This window comes from Phoca vitulina, unplaced genomic scaffold, assembly GCF_004348235.1.
Source record: "Phoca vitulina isolate PV1807 unplaced genomic scaffold, GSC_HSeal_1.0 scaffold19, whole genome shotgun sequence".
NCBI lineage: Eukaryota > Metazoa > Chordata > Mammalia > Carnivora > Phocidae > Phoca > Phoca vitulina.
The window spans coordinates 4,927,680-4,948,804 of NW_022589722.1; the positions used below are offsets into that span (position 1 = coordinate 4,927,680).

At 40.2% G+C, this 21,125-nt stretch overlaps 1 protein-coding gene across 8 annotated transcripts in view; it reads right to left on the bottom strand.

Annotated features, from left to right (window-relative positions):
• Positions 1–1,685: 1,685 nt before the first annotated feature.
• The window catches only part of POC1B (POC1 centriolar protein B), a 92,164-nt gene continuing 72,724 nt past the window's right edge, over positions 1,686–21,125 (bottom strand). For 3 of the 8 annotated variants that reach the window (XM_032416863.1, XM_032416861.1, XM_032416865.1), the window contains 2 exons: positions 7,099–7,320; positions 1,687–3,274 (listed from right to left, as the gene is read on the bottom strand). In XM_032416863.1, the coding sequence (XP_032272754.1) occupies positions 3,170–3,274; positions 7,099–7,320 (327 nt within the window). In that variant the 3' untranslated portion in view covers positions 1,687–3,169. The other 5 variants (XM_032416864.1, XR_004300956.1, XR_004300957.1 and 2 more) reach the window with 5 other exon arrangements.

Below are 21,125 nucleotides of genomic sequence, written 5' to 3' on the forward strand. Positions count from 1 at the left end.
TCTGCTGAGTTCCTATGAATGAGGCAATGTGCTTGGTGGCGAATTCTAAAGATACCAGCGTTTGCTTTTTGAGAAGGAGAGCCACAGCAGCAAGGGCAGAATTGCAATTGTATTGCCGTCTGTGTTGGACCAGAGACTTGCAGGGAACGAATGGAAGTGAATGATTTCATCCCGGGTGGTCAGGGAGGGCACCTTTGAAAAGGCAACCTGTAGGGGCGCCTGGCTGGCTCAGTCTGTGGAGCGTGTGACTCTTGATCGTGGGGTCATGGGGTCGAGCCCCATGTTGGGTGTGGAGATTGCTTAGGAATACGTTTTTTTTTTAAAGATTTTATTATTTCTTTGAAAGAGAGAGAGAGAGCGAGCTCACAACCGGGGGAAAGCGGCAGAGGGAGAGGGAGAAGCAGGCTCCCCACTGAGCAGGGAGCCAGACGTGGGATCCCAGGACCCTGGGATCATGACCTGAGCCGAAGGCAGATGTTTAACCGACTGAGCCACCCAGACACCCCGAGAGTAGACTCTTTAAAAAAAAAAAAAAAAAGATGTCTTTGAAAAGGCAACCTGTGAGCAGGGCTGGAATGTTAGGAGGGCTGGGGACAGAGAGTTCCAGGCGGAGGGAATGGCAAGTACAAAAGCCCTCAGGCGGGAGCTATTTTGCTTCGTCAAAGGAAGGCAAAGAGGCTACTAAGGCCTACGGCCAAAGGGCAATGAGTGAGGGCGACCCAGGGCAGAGGGGAGAGGTCCACCAGGAGGGGGTAGGGGTCCCATTACTACTGTCAAGGTTTGAGCTTTCAGGCTGATGAGTGCGATGGGAGGCCCTGGAAGGTTTGGAGAAGAGCCACCCGTGTAAACTCGCTTTTCAGTGAGCACTCTGGCCTACTATGCCAGGCCGGCAGGCGGGCCAGCAGGGAGGCAAATGTGGTCAGGAAGGGACGATGGCAGCTCGGGCCCGGGCAGGTGACCAAGGTAGTGGAAGTGATCACGTGTTTCATCCGCTCTGACAAAATCTGCTGGAGGAATGGAATGTGAGGTGTGAGAGAAAGGAGGCGAGCCTAACTCTGAGGTCATCAGCCTGAGCACCTGCCGGGAGAGCTGCCCCTCACCGAGACCGAGCCTGGAGACGCAGGAGGGGAGCTGGCGGGTGGCACCGGAGCGGGGAGCAGAGCTCGGTTTCGGACATATTCAGAGAGGCCTACTAGTCTTCCAGAGTGGAGATGTAGATGAGGCAGTTGAATATGCAGGTTAGGACAGATGAGAGGCTGGAAAGCAGAGGAAGACCAAAGAGAATCCGCAAAAGCTTAAAAAAAGAGGGGGGAGGGGTTATAAAATGACCCTCTTGAAAAAGTTTCAAGGCATTTTAATTTCTATCACCACTGTTTTTAGATCCCTTATAAGGGTTTGTGATGCCTATAAAAACGTGGCAACACCATGTTGTAAGAAGTGGCTATAGCTCCGTCATCGGTTTCTAGAGTGTGGGCCGTAGGCCGGCAAGCATCTACAGCACCTGCGAGCTTCTTAAGAGATGCAGATGATGGGCCCCGCCCAACCCGGTGATCCTACAAACCGGGTAAGGCCCAGGAAACTTGGACAAATGCCCCAGGAGATTGTTATGCACAATGAAATGTGACTGAGCTGGATAGGAAGTTTAGTATTTCAAGGTTTTAACCACTTAAAAAGAAAGGAACAACTTTTTTAAAGGTAAAATGTTTTTATTGTTTGAAGCTTAAGAAATGGTAAACAAAAATCAGTATGACATTTCATATCTTAGTCTTTTGAATGAGGTTATAAAAATACAATGCCACTTAGTCTTTACAAAACTTTTGAAAATGTCTAGAAGTTCACACTTAGTATAATATAAAAAGGCACTTAAAACACACAATGAGGTGATTTTTTAAAAAAAAACACCTTATAGATATGATTGAAATTGCTTGGGAAAAATTTATAAACACAGACTCCTACATAAATAGGACTTGACTTTTTCTTCTTTTTCAAAACATAGCTAGCATTTTCCCCATGTTACCTACAGACAGCATAAACACAGACTGCCCTCGCCCACCTCTTGATTTAGGTTAACAGAAAAGCAAGCAAAAATTAATTTTTCTTCAATTTAATCTATTTTTTTTTAGATAAAACAAAATTCTTAATTTGTAACCAAATCACCCTGAGCATTTTTTGGAATGCCAGGCTCATTTTTATTTTGTTTTAAATCACAATTCGTTAAAAAAAAAAAAATAGGAAGACAATGATGTGAATATTATACATACTTATTACTCAGCCACCCAAATCACCCTAAGCAACAACTTTTCTGAAGCATGTGGACATACGTGTGTGTGTATTTGTAAATATCACTGTTGCATCACTCAAGCATCAGAGCATACTGAAACCCCACTAGCGCCATCTTTGTACCCTGGGGTCATAGGTCTGGACACAACCCAAATCCTTCCGTGCGCCCATCAACGAGAGCCAAGACGTGCACTTCATGCGTTTCTAGTTCTTCATTTTCTTTCAGGCTGGGCAAAGGATAAGCCATGTTCACCATAAATGAAGTAAAAACCCACTGCCCTGTGTCATGTATATAAGTGTATTCTTGCTGTGGAAATTCTGTGCTTTGGGAATTTTATAAGATCATCATTTCAGGACATTGTTAAAAAAGAATAAAAAAAAATTTTTCTTTTTTGAGCTGACAGAAACATGAGTCAGACCACTAATTCATTCTCCGCATACAGGATGCAGTTTTAGAGGTAACTGCATTACTTCACCCCAAGGGTGTTGTTCATGAAGGAAACACATCCATTGCTTTAAGGAATCACCTGAATGTGATCAGTTGAAATGATTTAACAATGAAATTCGATTTGGTTACTTTCCTGGCAGGATTTGGACTATAAACGAAAACTGGCATTTACAATAATATGGGGGAAAATACAGAGCCACTTGAATACTTACCACTTTATTACTGCAATCATAAATGGTAATGATTTGAATTAGTCCTTGACATTGATTTGTGTGTTTAAATTAGTCATTATGCCTTTTCTGTCTTTTGTTCTGTTGTTCACCCTTTTAAGAAATGCCATGATAGTGAGTACATGGGTGTGTTGTGTGAAGCATCTTGTACCACCCTCCAGAGCACATGTACATGTGGCCATTTATCAAGCCTCTGCTCATATTTTTCTATTTAACTTTTCTGTTGGATAACATTGAAAAGCCTTTGCTGATTTTCAAGGCAGTCTTTCAGCTTATCCTCTGTCAAGGTCAGTCGCTGCTCCAAGATTGAAACAGTCTGCAAAAGGAGGACAAAATAATCAATACCTAGTGACCTGGCGGTGAGGACAATGACGGTCATCTCTGCATCGGAGATCCTTTCAGGAACTGGAATGTCCACCCCTTTGCTGGGAAGGGGCTCCTAAATCAGCCCCAGAACGTGTTCTGCTTCTGGGCCCTTCCACTGGCAAAAAGCGTTATGAAGCAATTTGAGGAAAAGATAAAAACCGATGCCTTTGGTGAGAAAAGAGTAAAAGATGAGGCCTCTGTAGACCATTCTTGTCTGGTCTCCTGAAGCACCAAAGCCAGGGAGGAGGCCACAGGTGGCCTGTGCGCAGTCCCGCAGGCTACATGGCAGTGTGGGGGGGAAGGGACAGGGGGGCGGGGCACCACAAGCCCAGCCCAGGGCCTACTTATATGTCACCACTCGTCACTCTGTCATGACCAATCCATGATGGACCCTAACTATACCAGCTGGATCCTTCGTTTACTTTAAATTGTTAGAATAACCAGCATCAGTTCTCACACCTTGAAAATGACCGTGTCTCCCAGGGTTGTTAGGAAGACCGAATGAAGTAAGGCACACAAAATGCTTACACGGGTGCCTGGTACATACGACTTGATGAATCTTAGCTCTTTTAACTCCTGTGGCTGATAAATGAGCAAATGACCCCCCACACACACACACACAAATGGCTACTTCGACATTTGGCAAATCTAATTTGATATTGACTACTTCATCTTCAATCTTTTAGATTTCTTTTAAACTTTTTATTATAAAATAAAATGGATTCAGGAAGCTACACAAAAAAACATGTCCCTGAATGAATCCTCATGAGAAAAACACCCTGATAACGAGCACCCAGGTCCAGAACTATTACTTTGCCAGCCACCCCAGCGTTCTTTCCATGGGCCTCTCAGAATCCCCACTCCTGCCCTCCCCCCGACAACAGCCACTCTCCTGACCATTATAGTCATTGCTTTCTTACGTTCTTTATGGTTTTATCGTTCAGGTGTACATTCCTAGACATTGTAATTTTGTCTTACCCATTTTCAAAGTTTGAGATGCCATTTAAAGTTCCTTTTAATCTACAGCTTCTCATCCTCACCCCCCACTTTTTTTTTTTTTTTAAACAATTTGTCTGTTGACAGACTCAGGCCATTTAGAATAGAGTTTATCTGCAGAGCGTCCACCATTCTGAATTTTAAGGATAGTGTGCTAAGGGTGCAGGTCATTCTGTTCTGTTCTCTATATATTTTCTATAAATTGGCAGCTGGATTCAAAGGCTCGATTAGACTCAGATTAGATCTGCAAGACTATGGATCTAATAAGACCTATAGTTAAGACTATAGGTAGTGGTCTATTTCATTAGAAGGCATGTTAATAAGGTTTGATCATTTCTTTTCTCATAGTGTTGGACCTGCTCAATGCCTAGATCTATTCATTCTTGAGCATTGTAAATGATATTCTAATTCCATCATTTAAAAAAATTATTAGCTGGGATAATTTATAAATAAGAGACACTTTCCTCATCTACTACTTGGTTATCCAGTGGTAGAGTTCATATAGGAAAGGCAGGATAAATGCTTGATTATTTTAGTCAACAAGTTTTAAGATAATGAACTGATTCCCTATCAACCTCTGAAAGTAAACATTTTAAAAATATCATTATTTAATAGCTTTTGCTTTCATATTCCATACTATAGATTATGGCTAATTAAAAGTGATGCTGATAGGGGCGACTGGGTGGCTCAGTCATTAAGCGTCTGCCTTCAGCTTGGGTCGTGATCCCAGGGCTCCCTGCTCAGCGGGAAGCCTGCTTCTCCCTCTCCCAGTCCCCCTGCTTGTGTTCCCTCTCTCACTGTGTCTCTCTCTGTCAAATGAATAAATAAAATCTTTTAAAAAAATGATGCTGATAAAATTTTCTACCATTTCTTGAGTACCTATATGGGCCAAGCATTTTGCTATATACTTTACATACATTATCACAATTCCACATGCTAAAGCTGTTGATATGTATATTAGCAACACCTTTAACACTGGTTAATTCCATTTATCAGTGCAGATGAGATATAAACACTGTGAGTGAGTTAGGAGATGCTCAGTCATCTGTAATTAAAGTGAATCAGAACATGTTTATTTTACTTGCTACTTGCCCACAGATTCACTGTTTCTATTTTGCAAGTGTGTTGTGCTTGCTTTAACCTCTTTAATTATAAAAGAAAGCCAGCCTTTCAAAACTAAAAATCATAGAGACATTCAGTAAATCTTAAATGATTCATTTTACCTTGAATCAGGTAAGAAGGAAAGATGGGTCATGAGGCTGAAAGAATAGAGAATGGAAAGATTCACTTGGGAGAGGCTCTAAGAAGGACCTGACATTGAATATGACAGTGTAGGTGAAGAAGTTGTGGCAATATGGGAAATAAGCCAACCAAAACTAAATCTGGCATGAGGCCGAAAGGGAAGCTGCCTTTAAAGGGAAGAAGTGTATGATAAATACAGAGAAGGTCACCTCCAGTACAATACTGCAAAGTGAAAGTTAGTGATTTTAATAGGATTTTCATTGAACAAATCTTGTGATGACTCCAAGTACTCACATGGCTCTTTCCCACAATCTGTCAGGACCCCAAATCCACATATATGGCTCTTGCTTCAAAAGGCCCTGAGATGTGATCTACAGGTTTTTAGTATTCATTTAATTAGTGCCTCTAAACCCTGGCTGTGAAACAGAATCGTATGGGGTACTTAAAAAGACAGATGTCAGGGCCTTACCCCAGCCCAGTCGCAATGGATTGTCTGGAGATGAGAACTGGCCGTCTGCGTATGTATGCTTTATAACTGCCCAGGTGACTACAATGTACAGCCAGTGTTGAGAACAGAAGGAGATGATTTCTATGCAAGAGCTATTTCAACTTGAAATATGTATTCTGGAAAAGTAATTGCCATCTCTCTAGCTCACATGATAGCCTCTCTTTCCGTATAACTTGTAGCAAGGTCTGCTCTGACAAATATTGGCAACCTCATTCTACAGATCAGAGCAACAATAAGACTTCTTCAGAGGAAACACTGAATCAGCAGGGCTGGAGGAGAAACCTTTGATGTATCCATTTCAATGACACCTATATCTTCTGACCAAGAGTTGGAAGACCTTTGGTATATAAAGATCCTCAGTATACCTTCTTTGCAAAGGTAAAAAGGCATCAAAGGACGAGGTAATATTCTAAAACAGGTATGCAAAACCCATCCCCTCCAGAAGCACACAGCTAACGTAATTAGCTTTGGAATGAGGAAAGTTGTATCTTGGACAATGAGAAGTTCTTCACAGTGAAGAACTATAAACATTGTCAAAATTTCATTCTAACCAGAAATTGTTAATCATTTTTCTTATGGCCCCAAATATTTCTTTGATAATGTCCTAATCTGAACACAATACATCAAAAATCTTCAGGTAAAACCTTACTGAGCAGAATCATATACATTTATAGCATGGGGCACCATGCTATTCTTCCCAGTCTCCACTGTTCCTTCTGGCCTCCAGATGGCAGACAGAGCACAAGGGCAGCTGTGTGTGCGTGCGTGCGTGTGCGTGTGTGTGTGTAAATGCACACATGCGTGTGTACACGTGGGCTCTGATCTTACCTCTAAAAGATCTTACTATAGCAGCTCAGCAGAGCATGCCTTGCTATGTTGCTTGCCACCTTGAGCTAGCCTTTCTTTTCTTTTCTTTTTTTTTTTTGAGCTAGCCTTTCTAAGAAATTTCCCCACGGCTTTGCTAGGTCTGCAACCTGCTGTAACCAGCATTGTGTTGTATAACCGAAGTACAAAGCATGCTAGCCCACCTGGGTCAGAACATTGAGTTGTTCCATGATATGTTCTAAAGCGTCAGTCACAGCGAGTGGTATGCTTCTTTGGCTCTCAGAAGGGAGGTCACTCATGTCTTCCGTTTTCTTTTTCAAGGATGTTGGTGAACATTCCGATGACAATAAAGAAGGGTTCAAGAAATATCCGCTGATCTCTTCACTCCTGTCTGCTAAGGTTCTAACAGTGGTGGTATCTGTTGTCTTTGACATCACAGAAAAGAGGAAGAGTTACCTTTTCCAAACCTCAACATGATATACATATAAGTTTTTAATATTCTTCCTCTAAATACCCAGCTTACATTTAATTGTTTATCCTCAACTACAGTTTATAAAAATTACAATTGCAGGGAGAAAATAAAGCTAACAACGAATAGATAAAATTCACAATTTTCCTGGATTTTTTACATGAAATACACTTTGTATGTATCTGTCTGCTAGAGGAGGTGTTCTACCACTAAAAGGACTGTTTAGATGCAGTCTAATTCTTAAGCAAAAACAAATACCACATCAAGGTGACTATTATTTTTTTAAAAAATGGAAAACAACAAGTGTGGGTGAGGACGTGGAGGAACTGGAGCCCTGATGCATTGCTGGGGGGCTATCAAATGGTGCAGCTGCTATAGGAAACTCCACAAAAAGTTAAACACAGAATAAACCATATGACATAGCAATTCCACTCCTAGGTAGATGTCCAAACGAATTTAGAGCAGAGACTTGAACAGATACTTGTACACCATTGTTCACAGCAGCTTTACTCACAATAGTCAAAAGGTGGAAACAACACAAATATCTACCAACAGATAACCGTAGAAACAAAATGTGGTACGTAGATACAATAGAGGACTTAGCAGGAACTTGAATACTTTTGAATACGTTAACCACCTGTACACAGATTTTATTAGTGTTCTCACAGATAGAAACCAAACGCTCCAGATAACCAAGACAGTCTTTTTCACACGGGTCACGACATACCTCCGTATGTACATGCAAATATCACTAGTGATGCTGTAGCAATGGTTCCGGCCATCCATGGGAAAAGGCCTCAAGCTAATTAAACAACCATCTTTGAACTCCAGGGCTTTGCAGTCAGGGTAGTTAGTGAAGAAAGGGTAACAGGAAATGGACAAAGGAAAGATTTAAGACCCTTAGTCTAAGCCATAAAAGATCTCAATACAGCCTTAATAATGGTCTTCTTGTTTGGGACCAGCAACAAATAAATGACTATCATATGACATGTGGAGGTGAATGAAAAACAGCCCAGGGTATGGGCAGAGAGAGGGGAAAAGTACGAGGTCTCCATCCCACATCCCACAACATTAGCCAACTGACGTTGGCTCTTTCTGTTTCTCAGAAGTAGTGGAATCTAGAAATTAGCAGATTCTTTCCCACCAACCAACTCTGACTTTGCATCCTGCTTGTATAGGAAAAGGGAGAGCTGCATGGCTTGGGGAAGCTTCAATGCACTCATTTATGAAATTAAAAAAAAGTTGAGAAGGGAAAAAGTATGTTTAAGATTCTGGGCTATCGGAAGTCCAGCAAGTGAGGCTGCCATCCGCAGCGCTCCCAGTGCACCCGGGCCCTCTCCTACCTCCAAGCTGCTACTACTCTCCCTGGTAAATGCCTACCAAGCACCGACAACACACCAACCATCTACCGATGTTAAATATGAGTATGGGGCAGGCCTGCTCTCGAAGATTCTGCAGTGGCCAGAGAATTAAGACAGAGCAAGGCCTAGAACCGCCGCGGTGCTCGGCTCCTCACTGGCAGTGCAGAACGCAAAAGAACCAGGAGCACACCCATGACTGTAAGACTGCAAAACAGCGATGCTTTGGTGCTCCATAAAAGGAAGCAATCACACCACGTTCCCTTAGCTCCTACTTTACTTGCCGACACTTGAAGTACAGTGAGGTAAGAATAATTCATTCATTCACTGATTTAGCAAAAGAAGGCCTCCTATGCTGGGCATGAAAGCTACAGCAAAGAGCAAGAGGGATGTGGTAACTTCCTTTGTGGAGCTTATAGTTCTCTGAGAAACCACTTCATCCAGAAGGATGGTAGGGCAATCACCACCCCTAGGTTTTCCTTGGCTGGGCCCCTGGTTGGCCATCTCAAAGATGGGAAATGCAGCCTCACCAAGGGCATGAATAAATCTGAGTGGCTGAGAGACCCTATGTCTACAGGTTAAAAGGCTTGACTCTCCCTTTGAACGTACAAAATAAAATAAGAGATAAAGAGTTGACTGATGCCAACAACTTTGATAGTCCTGAGAGCTAGATACAAAACCTCTGACATCCTGGGGACAACTGACTCTTTTTTTTTTTTTTAAGATTTTTTTTTTTATTTTTTTGACAGAGAGACAGAGAGAGCACAAGCAGGGGGAGAGGCAGAGGGAGAAGCAGACTTCCCACTGAGCAGGGAGCCTGATGTGGGACTCAATCCCAGGATCGTGGGATCATGACCTGAGCTGAAGGCAGACGCTTAACCGACTGAGCCACCCAGGCGCACCAGGACAACTGACTCTTAACAGATTGTTTAGATGCCATGGAAAAATTAATGCGTAATTTTTCATTTGTCACTTACATTAGAGAATGAATTTTTTCGATTTTTTAAAAGATTTTACCTATTCATTTGACAGAGAGAGAGAGAGCGAGCATGCATGAGCAGGGGCAGAGGGAGAGGGAGAAGCAGACTCCCCGCTGAGGAGGGAGCCTGACACGGGGCTCAATCCCAGGACCCCGAGATCACAACCTGAGCAAAGGCAGACGCCCAACTGACTGAGCCACCCAGGTGCCCTGAGAATGAATTTTTTAAATACATTAATAGAAAGTGAAAATCGTGGCATTTGCAAGCAAATTTTTATCAGGAAATTAACCATTCAACAATGCAATCAAGGTCCACACATTTAAACTATTACTATTTATATAATTAACAATGGAACATTCAAGATACTGTGCTGCTCTATTACCCATAGAAGTTCATGCATTATCTTTATTCCCTTCCTTCCTCTCCCCTTCTTTCCTGCTCCTCCTCCCCTCCCACCCACTCCCTGTCTGGGCCAGCAAGCCAGAACTAATCACCGGTGCCCCTCTGTGCTCGTAAGCCATCATGCTTGCCAACAGTAGAGCACTGTCATTTCCTGTCATATTTGTGTTTACATGTCTATATTCCCAACTAGTTTGTGAGAGAGTCTCTTGAGGGCAGGAGCCATCACTTTACCATCTTTTTTCCTCAGGCGTCCAGCACAGTGCATGAGACACTGATAGGGCTCACCAGTTATTGAGCTGAGTTCACGGATTCTAATTCACTGAATTCACTGTCCTGTATCAGTTGAGCCATCAACAAAATGGAAATATTAATAATTTGACAGTATTTGGAAACAAGTTAAAGCCCAAAGTTAAGCCAATACCATTCTCTACTAAAAATTACTGTCTGAAGTGCCTCCTATGAGAGAGCAATGGAAGCATTTACCACGTAACTGCAAATCTGCAGATCACTTCTTGATTTTTATTCACCATTCCCCCTCTAGCATATTTGATGGTTTCTGATAGCCGAGCATAAAGACTTTCTGCAAAAGTAGGCATTTCACATGTAAAGATAATCAAAGACTTGGACTTCAGATACATCTTTAATAAATGGGTTAAAATAAGTCAGTTTTGGCTTATAACTAATATTTTTAGTCTTGGTTTAATTCTGTAAGTAGAGAACAAAACAGGCAAAAGTCAGAAAAATCTATCCAAAAGTGGTTTTGACCCCTCCAGCTAAAGTGAGTTTCCCATCACTGAAAATTCTAAAATAGACATGGTATGGTCACTTGTTGGGGATATTATGAAAAATATACAAACATCAGGTCAGGAAATTCAACTGAATGCCCTTCAAAGTCCTTTCCATTCCGGATATTCTGAGATTTTCAAATCACTACACACACACACACACACTTATGAAATGCCTCCTTGAAATAGACTAGGATAACAAAGAATATCTTTTCCCTGGATAAAAATAAAGGTAAATATTATTTTTCAAATAAAGAATGGATTATTTATTTTCAATAACATTTAGAATATGAATTCGAAACTTCAATAATCTTTATATGGGATCTAAAATAATGAAGACATAACGCTCATTCAAACGACTTTTTTTAGTTTAGCACCTACATGTCAGAAAAATTCCAAACAGCAGAGATACAGAACGGTATTCGTTTCCTACTGCTGCCATAACAAATTACAAGTTTAGTTGCTTAAAACAACACACACTTATGAACTTAAAGCTCGGGAGGTCAGAAGTCCAAGATAGGTTTTACAGAGCTAAAACCACAGCCAGCAGAGCTGTGTTCCTCCTGGAGACTCTCAGGGAGAGCCTGTTCCTTGCCTTTTCCAGCTTCTAGAAGCCCCCGCCTTCCTTGGCTCATGACCCCATCACTTTAATCTCTGCTTCCATTGTCATACGCCTTCTCTAATTCCCGGGGCCTCCCTCCTTCCCTTACAGGGACCCTAGTGATTCTACTGCATCCACCCCGATAATCCAGGATAATCTTCCCAACACAAGATCCTTAACTTTATCACATTTGCAAAGTCCCTTTTGCCATGCAAGAAAACACGTTCAACACATTCTGGGAATGGGGACATGGACATCTTTAAAGGACCATTAGGCTGCCTACTATAAGGAATGAATAAACAAGAGAGATCCTGTGGACACGGCATTATACTCAAGTGGGTGAAACAGGAAAATAAATATACAGATATGTGATGTAATGTCAGGTAATGACAAGAGTTATGAAGAAAAATAAAGCTGGGTAACATGTTATATTATGATATAGCTTCATTGATGATGTATTTTTTTTTAAATGGAGAAGGTAGAAAATAAATTTTAAGCATGTTAAGTTTGAGATACCCATTAGACTTCCAAAGGGAAAAGTCATGAATGCCATTGGAAGTATATGACTCTAGATTTCTGTAGAGAAGTTGTGGAGAGCTATCTGTGGAGAGTTATATATATATATATATTCACCAGTTTTTATAAAGGATACAAATGAACAGTCAGATGAAGAGATACATAGAACAAGGTCTGGAAAAGTCCCAAATACAGGAACTTCTGTTGCCTTGAAGTTGGGGAGCTTGGCATGTAAATATTACAGCCATGGGCCTATGATCACTTGGGGGGAGTCAAACAAGAAAAGAGTTGCAAAGACTTCAAAATGCAGGGCACAGCTGTAATAATGGACCACAGAATCTAAGGTAGAAGAGAGGGACACAGACACAGGAGGTGGGCAGTGAAAAGGCAGGAGGCTCAATGGATTGGTGACCCTTCTAGGGTTCATGAATTATCAAAATTGGAGGACTGGAGGAAGTGGTGGCCAAAGGGCAGGAGGCTTTACGCTGAGTTTACCATCAGCACAAAGGATTCAGTCACTGAGTTCATCTGAGAATCCTGCCAGAGAGACTATGGCTGTCTTTCAGAAGTGACTCAGTGTTGCTCTATCTTTAGCTCTCTCCTTGAGGCCAAAATCCTGTGTTAACCAAGGAGTGGATGAACCAATCAGGAAAACAGAAAAAGGAGCTATAGACTCACCCATGTGGGACTGTCAGAGGACCACATCACAAGATTCATTCCCAATTTCTATAATCTTTAGGAAGAAAATCCTGAAGAAGAAAACCACAAGTCTTCTATTTCATCTATCTGCATAGTGTACTGTGTATCCTTGTAAAAACATACCCACCTGCTCAAGTCTTATTGATTTAAAAGGATCTCTGGGATAAAATCAGAGAATGTCATGTGAAGTTTGTGTCTCTCACACTACATTGGCTGAGTTGAAAAAGACTTCTGTTTGTCCCTTGGGAGAAATCATACATCTTTTTCTCAAAGAAAGAGCCTTCAGGCTTTAGGGATAAGGTTTTACGGAGGGCTTTGATTTTTCTTCTTCAAACCAAACTGGAAATTTCATTTTTGTCAGAAGACTTGAAAAACACACCCCTATGTAGCTATCAACTATAACATCTGAATGCTTAATCCAGTCCCCTTGGACAAGGCAGATGCCGCAACAAATCGACTGTCTTTGTCTTTAATCTTTATTCTCATCTCTAGAGAAGCTTATTAATTTTGAAGCCATGAACAGGTAGGATACAAGTAGGACAAATAAAATCTGTACAAAAATTTCCTTCCGTGGTTCACTTCTTACACGATTAGGCAAAAACAAACTATGACGCTTCACTCTCTGTTCAAAAAAGGTGCACGCGTGTATGTATCTAAATTTTGAGGCTTATATTATACAATGATGTATTTCTGAAAGATATTTTATATTCAAGTAAGTATTACATCTTGGAAAAAATGGAAGTTTGACGTGGAAAGCCATATTTGGTTTAGTTTCACCCACATGTCTCAAAAGAGCCATCTGTTCACCTTTCAGAAAGCTGCCCCCTTCTGTGGGCACAAAGCATCAAGGGAAATTAATACATGAGTGAATAAGAAATGCAACCTCACTGCAATACTAACGTTTTTGAATGAATCAGGAATCCCTCTCTTTTTATCTAGTAACTTTTTTTAATAAGTTCCAACTATGCTTTAAAACTTTCAATTAAAAGGTATAAGGAATAATAATGCAGCCCTCTCCGCTACCTTAAGAAATAAAGTGTATCCTTTTCTGATCTATCTTCTTTCCTTTCCCTCTTAAAGAATACCATCATCTTGAATGTGGTATCTATCATCCCAATTCACATCCCTTGGCTTTTATCACATCTGTAGATATCCCTAAACCACAGTATTGTTTTTGTGTGTATTAGAACTGCACATAAAATGGTCTTGTAGTATATCCTTGTAGAACTTTTTGTTAATCATCATTTTTAGATTTGTCTATGAGGATGCAGCTAAGTCTAGTTCACTTATTTTCACAGCCAAATAGTACTCCATTGATTGACTATTCTACAATTTATATATTCTCTCTACTATTAACTTGCATTAAATGCTACAATGAGCAGTCTTATAAATGTCTCCTGCATAGAAGTGTGAGAGTTTCTCTAGAATGGAAAAGTTAAGTCAAAGTTTTACCAGATATTGTCCAAAATATTGTCCAGACGTTGCCCAAACTTACTCTTATATGAGCAGAAGGCAATTTCCCCTTTTTCTACAAAATCAGTAATATTTCATTGTGCATTTCAATGATTACTGCTAACTTGGGCATATTTTATGTGTATATTATCATTCTTCTGTAGATTGCCTGTTCAAATCCTTTGTCCACTTTTTAATTGGTCTACCTCTTTTTTCTAATTTATATTTAAGAGTTCTTTATATATTCTAGATACCAGTACTTTGTTGTTTGTCTTCATTTCTATTTTATGGGATTTTCTTTATTCATACAAGTTTTTGTCATAAATGTAGTCAAATTGATCAAACCTTCTTTTGTAATTTATGCATTTCGCATTTTGTTTAAGCAATTCTTGCCTACCAGGAGTGTATAAATATATTCTTCCATTTTCTTTTAGAGGTTCTGAAGTATTTTCACATTTAAGCCTTTAACTCCCCTGGTATTGATTTTGTTTGTGGCTAAAAGTAAGAAAATAATTATATATTTTTTCCAATTAGCCGGTTGCCCCAGCAACATTTATTGCACAGTCTATTCAGTGGCTAATCCATCTTCATGGGACTGCAAAGCCAGGACTTTCATATACCAATCATCTATATCTGTGTGGGTCTATGTGCTCCCCACTGTGGACTCTGTCTCTCCCTGTAACAGCACCACATTTAGAGCTTAATGAAGCTCCAACCTTCATATTTCTTTAAAATTGTCCTGTTCAGGGGCGCCTGGGTGGCTCAGTCGTTAAGCGTCTGCCTTTGGCTCAGGTCATGATCCCAGGGTCCTGGGATCGAGCCCCACATCGGGCTCCCTGCTCCGCGGGAAGCGTGCTTCTCCCTCTCCCACTCCTCCTGCTTGTGTTCCTGCTCTCGCTCTCTCTCTCTCTCTCTGTCAAATAAATAAATAAAAATCTATAAAAAATATATAAAAAAAATAAATAAATAAAATTGTCCTGTTCCTAAAACTGTCTATTTTTGGCCCTTTGCTTTTCCACATGAGCTTTAAAATCAACTTTTTAGGTTTCACTAAAAATCTTACTGGGATGTTTATTGGAATTGCCTTGAATTTATAGATTTATTCAGGAGAACTAAGATCTTTATGACATTGAACCACCCTATCTACAAACATGGCATTCTAAAAAACATGGAATATTGTCTAAATTTCATGTTATCCTTACATGAAGGCCTCACACTCTGTACTTTCTGCATCATTTCCATTTTAGTCCATTGCTTCAAAAGCAAACACATCGCCACCATGTTAGCGTTATAATAGTTATGCAGAGCCCAACTTACCCTGATGTTTCAAATTACAATTTTCTCAACTTTATCATGGTGCAAAAGCAATACACATTCAGTAGAAATCATACTTCAAATTTTAAATTCTGATCTTTTCCTGAGCTAGCAATATGCATGGGGTAGGATACTGTCTGGTGACGCTGGGCAGCTCCCAGCCGGCCACACGACCTCAAGGGGAAATCCAATCGATACACTTTCAACCATGCTCTTTCTCACTTTCAGTATTCAGTAACTCACATGAGATATTCAACAGTTTATTACAAAATAGGCTTTGTGTGAGATGATTTTGCCTGACTGTAGGCTAATGTGCCCTTAGCACACTTAAGGTAGACAAGGCTAAGCTATGACGTTTGGTAGGTTAGGTGTATTAAATGCAGTATATTGGGATGTAACCTCATTGTAAGTTGTACACAGATAGCCAACCAAATCAACAAGTCAAAGTATATCCTCAAATAACTATCTTCAGTATTTTTGTGAAACACTAAGTTATCATAGAATCAGGGACATTATTTAGAATATATTTTGGAAAAATTATTTCCTGAGCTTGCTTATTCTCTCAGATAAATAATGCCATTTCTTGGTTTTTCCTACAGGCCCCATTTTCTGTTCCTCGAAACTCTTCAAGTGCCAGATTCAAAAGAAGTGAACTGTGTGTTAAAAATCATGAGATAATTCTTGGGGCGCCTGGGTGGCTCAGTTGGTTAAGCGACTGCCTTCGGCTCAGGTCATGATCCTGGAGTACCCGGGATCGAGTCCCGCATCGGGCTCCCTGCTGAACAGGGAGCCTGCTTCTCCCTCTGACCCTCCCCCCTCTCATGCTCTCTCTATCTCATTCTCTCTCTCAAATAAATAAATAAAAAATCTTTAAAAAAAAAAAAAAAAATCATGAGATAATTCTTTTAAATTGTACACACAAAGTACATCATGCTTTACTCAATTGAATAAGACTTTAGCTCCCTTGCTGTATTTGTTTTAGTGCTATGAAGAGGCAATTTTAAGACAAGAATTTATCCAATCATTTAACAAAAGCTACATTCAGAAAACTGGCAAGCTTTACAGAACATCTTTCGGAGAGCAAATATTGTATTTATTTATTGTTCTATTCATCATGTAGCATAATGTGAATATTATAGTACAATTAATAATAACTGTGATTGTAACAGTAATATGTGTATATATTCACAGCTGGGTTTGAGAACCACCCTTCTGTCTATTTATTATTCATTAAATCATTCAAAAAACAGAGAATGAAAGCTTTCTATGAGAATTCAATATACACAGTGTACATTGTATTAGTTGACTTGAATTTGCATTTGCTAAATAATGAAGTCTTTCCTTATCTTCCCCAAACAGATGAAATTTGCGCCTCATCTAAATCTCTACAAAAATTCAATTTTGCTTAAGGCAATTATCAATTTTTCCTTGCATTTCTGCTATTTGTGACATCATATAATTTTTCTATGCTCTCATATAATATGGTGGCCATATGAATGGGACATCAAGTCACACAGACCTTTAACCCTGTATCTTTTATGCATTAACTATGTGACCATGGACAAATTACTTGACCTGTCTAGGCCTTAGAGACGTTGGACTCTGAAAAACAAACTGAGGGTTCTAGAGGGGAGGGGGGTGGGTGGATGGGTTAGCCTGGTGATGGGTATTAAAGAGGGCACGTTATGCAGGGAGCACTGGGTGTTATGCACAAACAATGAATCATGGAACACTACATCAAAAACTAATGATGTAATGTATGGTGATTAACAATAAAAATTAAAAAGAAAAGAACATCGAGCTACATTATAAGGTTGTTGTGAGAATGTACATAAAGAGTTTAATGTATAGTTTGTATTTACTCACCTATCATCATCAGTATCATCATATTATATCCTCCCCCCAATTCCTCTAAAATCTAATTTGCAAGTTTCTAGAAGGGCAGAAGCCACAGCTTACCTTCCTTCACACAGTTGACAACTTGATGAGTAACTCCTAAGCATAAGGCACACAAAGTAATTAATAAAATTTGTTGAATTAAAGATATTTCTCTATGCAGTATACTCCAAGTTTTGGTGTTGTTTTTTTTTTTTTTTTTAATTCTCCTCTTTATATGTCTGGTTTCTCAAATTAGATAATAAACCATATAAGGGCAGGTGGCAGTTCAGCAAATAAATGAATGAACCTTAATAAAGAAATGCTAATAGTAAATGAGTAAGTAAATACTGAATATACATTTAAAATAAAAATCACTGACAAATCCAAAATAAAATATTAAGACATTTTCAGATGTAATTAAAAAAAAACACACAAAAAACAAGGTTTCCATTTTCAGGCAGCTGCCTGAAAAATGTATATATTTTTAAAAGACATTTAGTAGACAAAGATCCAACATCTATAAAAAAATTTTGGTCTTGTCATTTTCATAGATAAAAAATGGTTTCCTAATAACAATACAGGAAGCCAATCTAACATCAAGCATTTAAATCTATGAATCTTATGTAAAATATTTAACCCCTTGATGAAGATTATATATCTAGACATAGTTGAAAATTATGGCATAAAGCCTCCAGGAAGAATAGCTTATGAGTAGAATTTCAGTAACAGATATTTCATTATAAATAACTGAAAATATGATGCTATGATAACAGTATACTGTTTGATAGAGATACAATATTTTCCTTTCCAACATTTTTGTGTGTAGAAAGGTGTGTTTCTCCCTTTCTTATTCTGCTGGTGGAAGAAACCCAGAAACCAAAGACAATAAAAATAATGACTGCATTTATAAAGAAAGATTTTTTCTTTTTAACCAATTACCATGGGGAAAAATGGTCCAGGAGAAATAACTTACAAATACTGCCACAAAACTCACCCTCTACCCATTGATGTCACTGAGTAAGCATTGTTAAGGTCTCCCCTCCTGCCACCATCATGTCTAAGTCAGTCTCCCAGAGCCCCAACAGCTGTGGAAGCTCTTCATTGGAGGTTTGAGCTTTGAAACAGAAGATGAGAGTCTGAGGAGCCATTTTGAGCAATGGGGAACACTTATGGACTGTGTGGTCATGATAAATCCAAACACCAAGCGCTCCAGAGGCTTTGGGTTTGTCACATATGTCACTGTGGAGGAAGTGGATGCAGCCACGAATGCAAGGCCATACAAGGTGGATGGAAGAGTTGTGGAACCAAAGACGGCTGTCTCAAGAGAAGATTCTCAAAAACATGGTGCCCACTTAACTGTGAAAAAGATTTTTGTCGGTGGCATGAAAGAAGACACTGAAGAACATCATCTAAGAGATTAATTTTTAACAGTACGGGAAAATTGAAGTGACTGACTAAGGCAGGGGCAAGAAGAGAGGCTTTGCTTTTGTAACCTTTGATGACCATGACTCTGTAGACAACACTGTCATTCAGAAAGTCTGAAAGTGCTGTGAATGAATGGTCAAAACTGTGAAGTAAGAAAAGCCCTATCTAAGGGAGAGATGGCTAGTGTTTCATCCAGCCAAAGAGGTCGAAGTGGTTTTAGAAACATTGGTGGTGGGGCGCCTGGGTGGCTCGGTCGTTAAGCGTCTGCCTTCCGCTCGGGTCATGATCCCACGATCCTGGGATCGAGCCCCGCATCGGGCTCCCCGCTCAGTGGGAGGCCTGCTTCCCCCTCTCCCACTCCCCCCTGCTTGTGTTCCCTCTCTTGCCGTCTCTCTCTCTCTGTCAAATAAATAAATAAAATCTTTAAAAAAAAAAAAAAAAGAAACATTGGTGGTGATCATGGAGGTGGTTTTGGTGGGAATGACAACTTGGGTCACGGAGGAAACTTCAGTAGGCGAGGGGGCTTTGGGGGCAGTCAAGGTGATGGTGGTGGCTATGGTGGCAGGGGGGATGGCTTTAATGCATTTGATAACGATGGAAGCAGTTCTGGAGGTGGCAGGAGCTACAGTGATTTGGGCATCTACAACAATCAATCTTCAAAATCTGGACCCATGAAAGGAGGACATTTTGGAGGCTGAAGCTCTGGCCCCTATGGTGGTGGAGGCCAATACTTTGCCCAACCATGAAACCAAGGTGGCTACGGTGGTTCCAGCAGCCACAGTGGCTACGGCAGTGGCAGAAGGTCTTAATCACTGCCAGGAAACAGGCTTAGCAGGAGAGGAGAGCCAGAGAAGTGACAGGGAAGCTACGGGCTACAACAGATGTGTGACCTCAGCCAAGCACAGTGGTGGCAGGGCCAGCCTGCTACAAGAAGACATGTTTTAGACAATACTCATGTGTATGGGCAAAACACTCATGATTTAATTGTATAACAGGTTATTTTAGTTTCTGTTCTGTGGAAGATGTAAAGCATTCCAAGAAAGGGTTTTAATGTAGATTTTCTTTTCTTTTTTTTTTTTTTTTTGGCACCCATGCTGCCAATTGCTAAATGTAATAGTCTGATCATGGCACTGAATAAATGCGTCTTTTTTAAAATGTGCTGTGTAAAGTTAGTCTACTCTGAAGCCATCTTGGTAAACTACCTTAACAGTGTGAAGTTAGAAATCCTTCAAGGTGATACCAGGTTCCATGTGAAATGTATTTGCAACTTGCTTGGGCACTGAAGCCACAGTCTCCAGAAGCCTTGGTGTAGTTGAACTGACAGTTAATGTGTTGTGACCTGGAGTTCATGGTTAAAAGAACTTTATTTGGTGTTTGGTTATTAATATGATTGCTGGCACATCTATGCAATATATCTAAACTGAATTACAGTATCAGATAAAATTATAGATGGGACTGAAGCTTGTGCATCATCCATTATCATGTGTAATTAATAAACGATTTAATATCCTCTTGAAAAAAAACAAATACTACATAAAATTCAAACATACTTTTCACAGATGCCATGAGTCAAAGAGAATATGAACTAGATTCTCTAACTCTGTAAAAGAGTGGTTAGCAATCATGATAACTTGCGTGCACACACGCGTGAACACACACACACGTGCACACACAAAGGAAGAGGCAGGCAGTTCTTAAAGAGGAAGCCGTGCCACCACTAAAACATGTCTGATATTTCCTGCCATCACACATAACCAATTTTATCTGCTTCATATTTCAGTCATAGTATTTACCAGATAACCAGCATTTCTCAAATAAACAGCCTTCTAATGATCCCTCCTGATGAATGGGATGAGATTAATGCTGATCATTGGTTCACCATAATCACTACAGTATTTACTACGGAGCGCAGTTTGGGATCATCCTGTGCAACCTTATGGCTTGATCAATCAATTAAAGATTCTCAAGTCTCTATCTGGACTGGATGCTCTATCCCCAGACTCTATGTCCTATCTTGGGAAACTCTTTACTCAGTAGTTCCAAATTCAAGATCAGTCACCTCCTCTCCATACCCTATGTTACTGCTCTCCATCAAGCACTCCCAGCTTTGTATCCGGATTGCTACTGCAAGTGCCCCCTACTTTTCTATGCCTCCAGTCTCACCTCCCTCACCCGTCCTTTATCATATTTTCAGAGTACCTATCTGAAATTCAAATTTGCTTGTCACTCTCCTGCTTAAAATCCTTCACTGGTCCTCCTGAAATTCTCACGGTGAATTCAAACACCTTCAAATGGCATTCAAGGTCATGCATGATCCAGTTTCATCTCTTCTCTCCTGACTCATCTCTTGC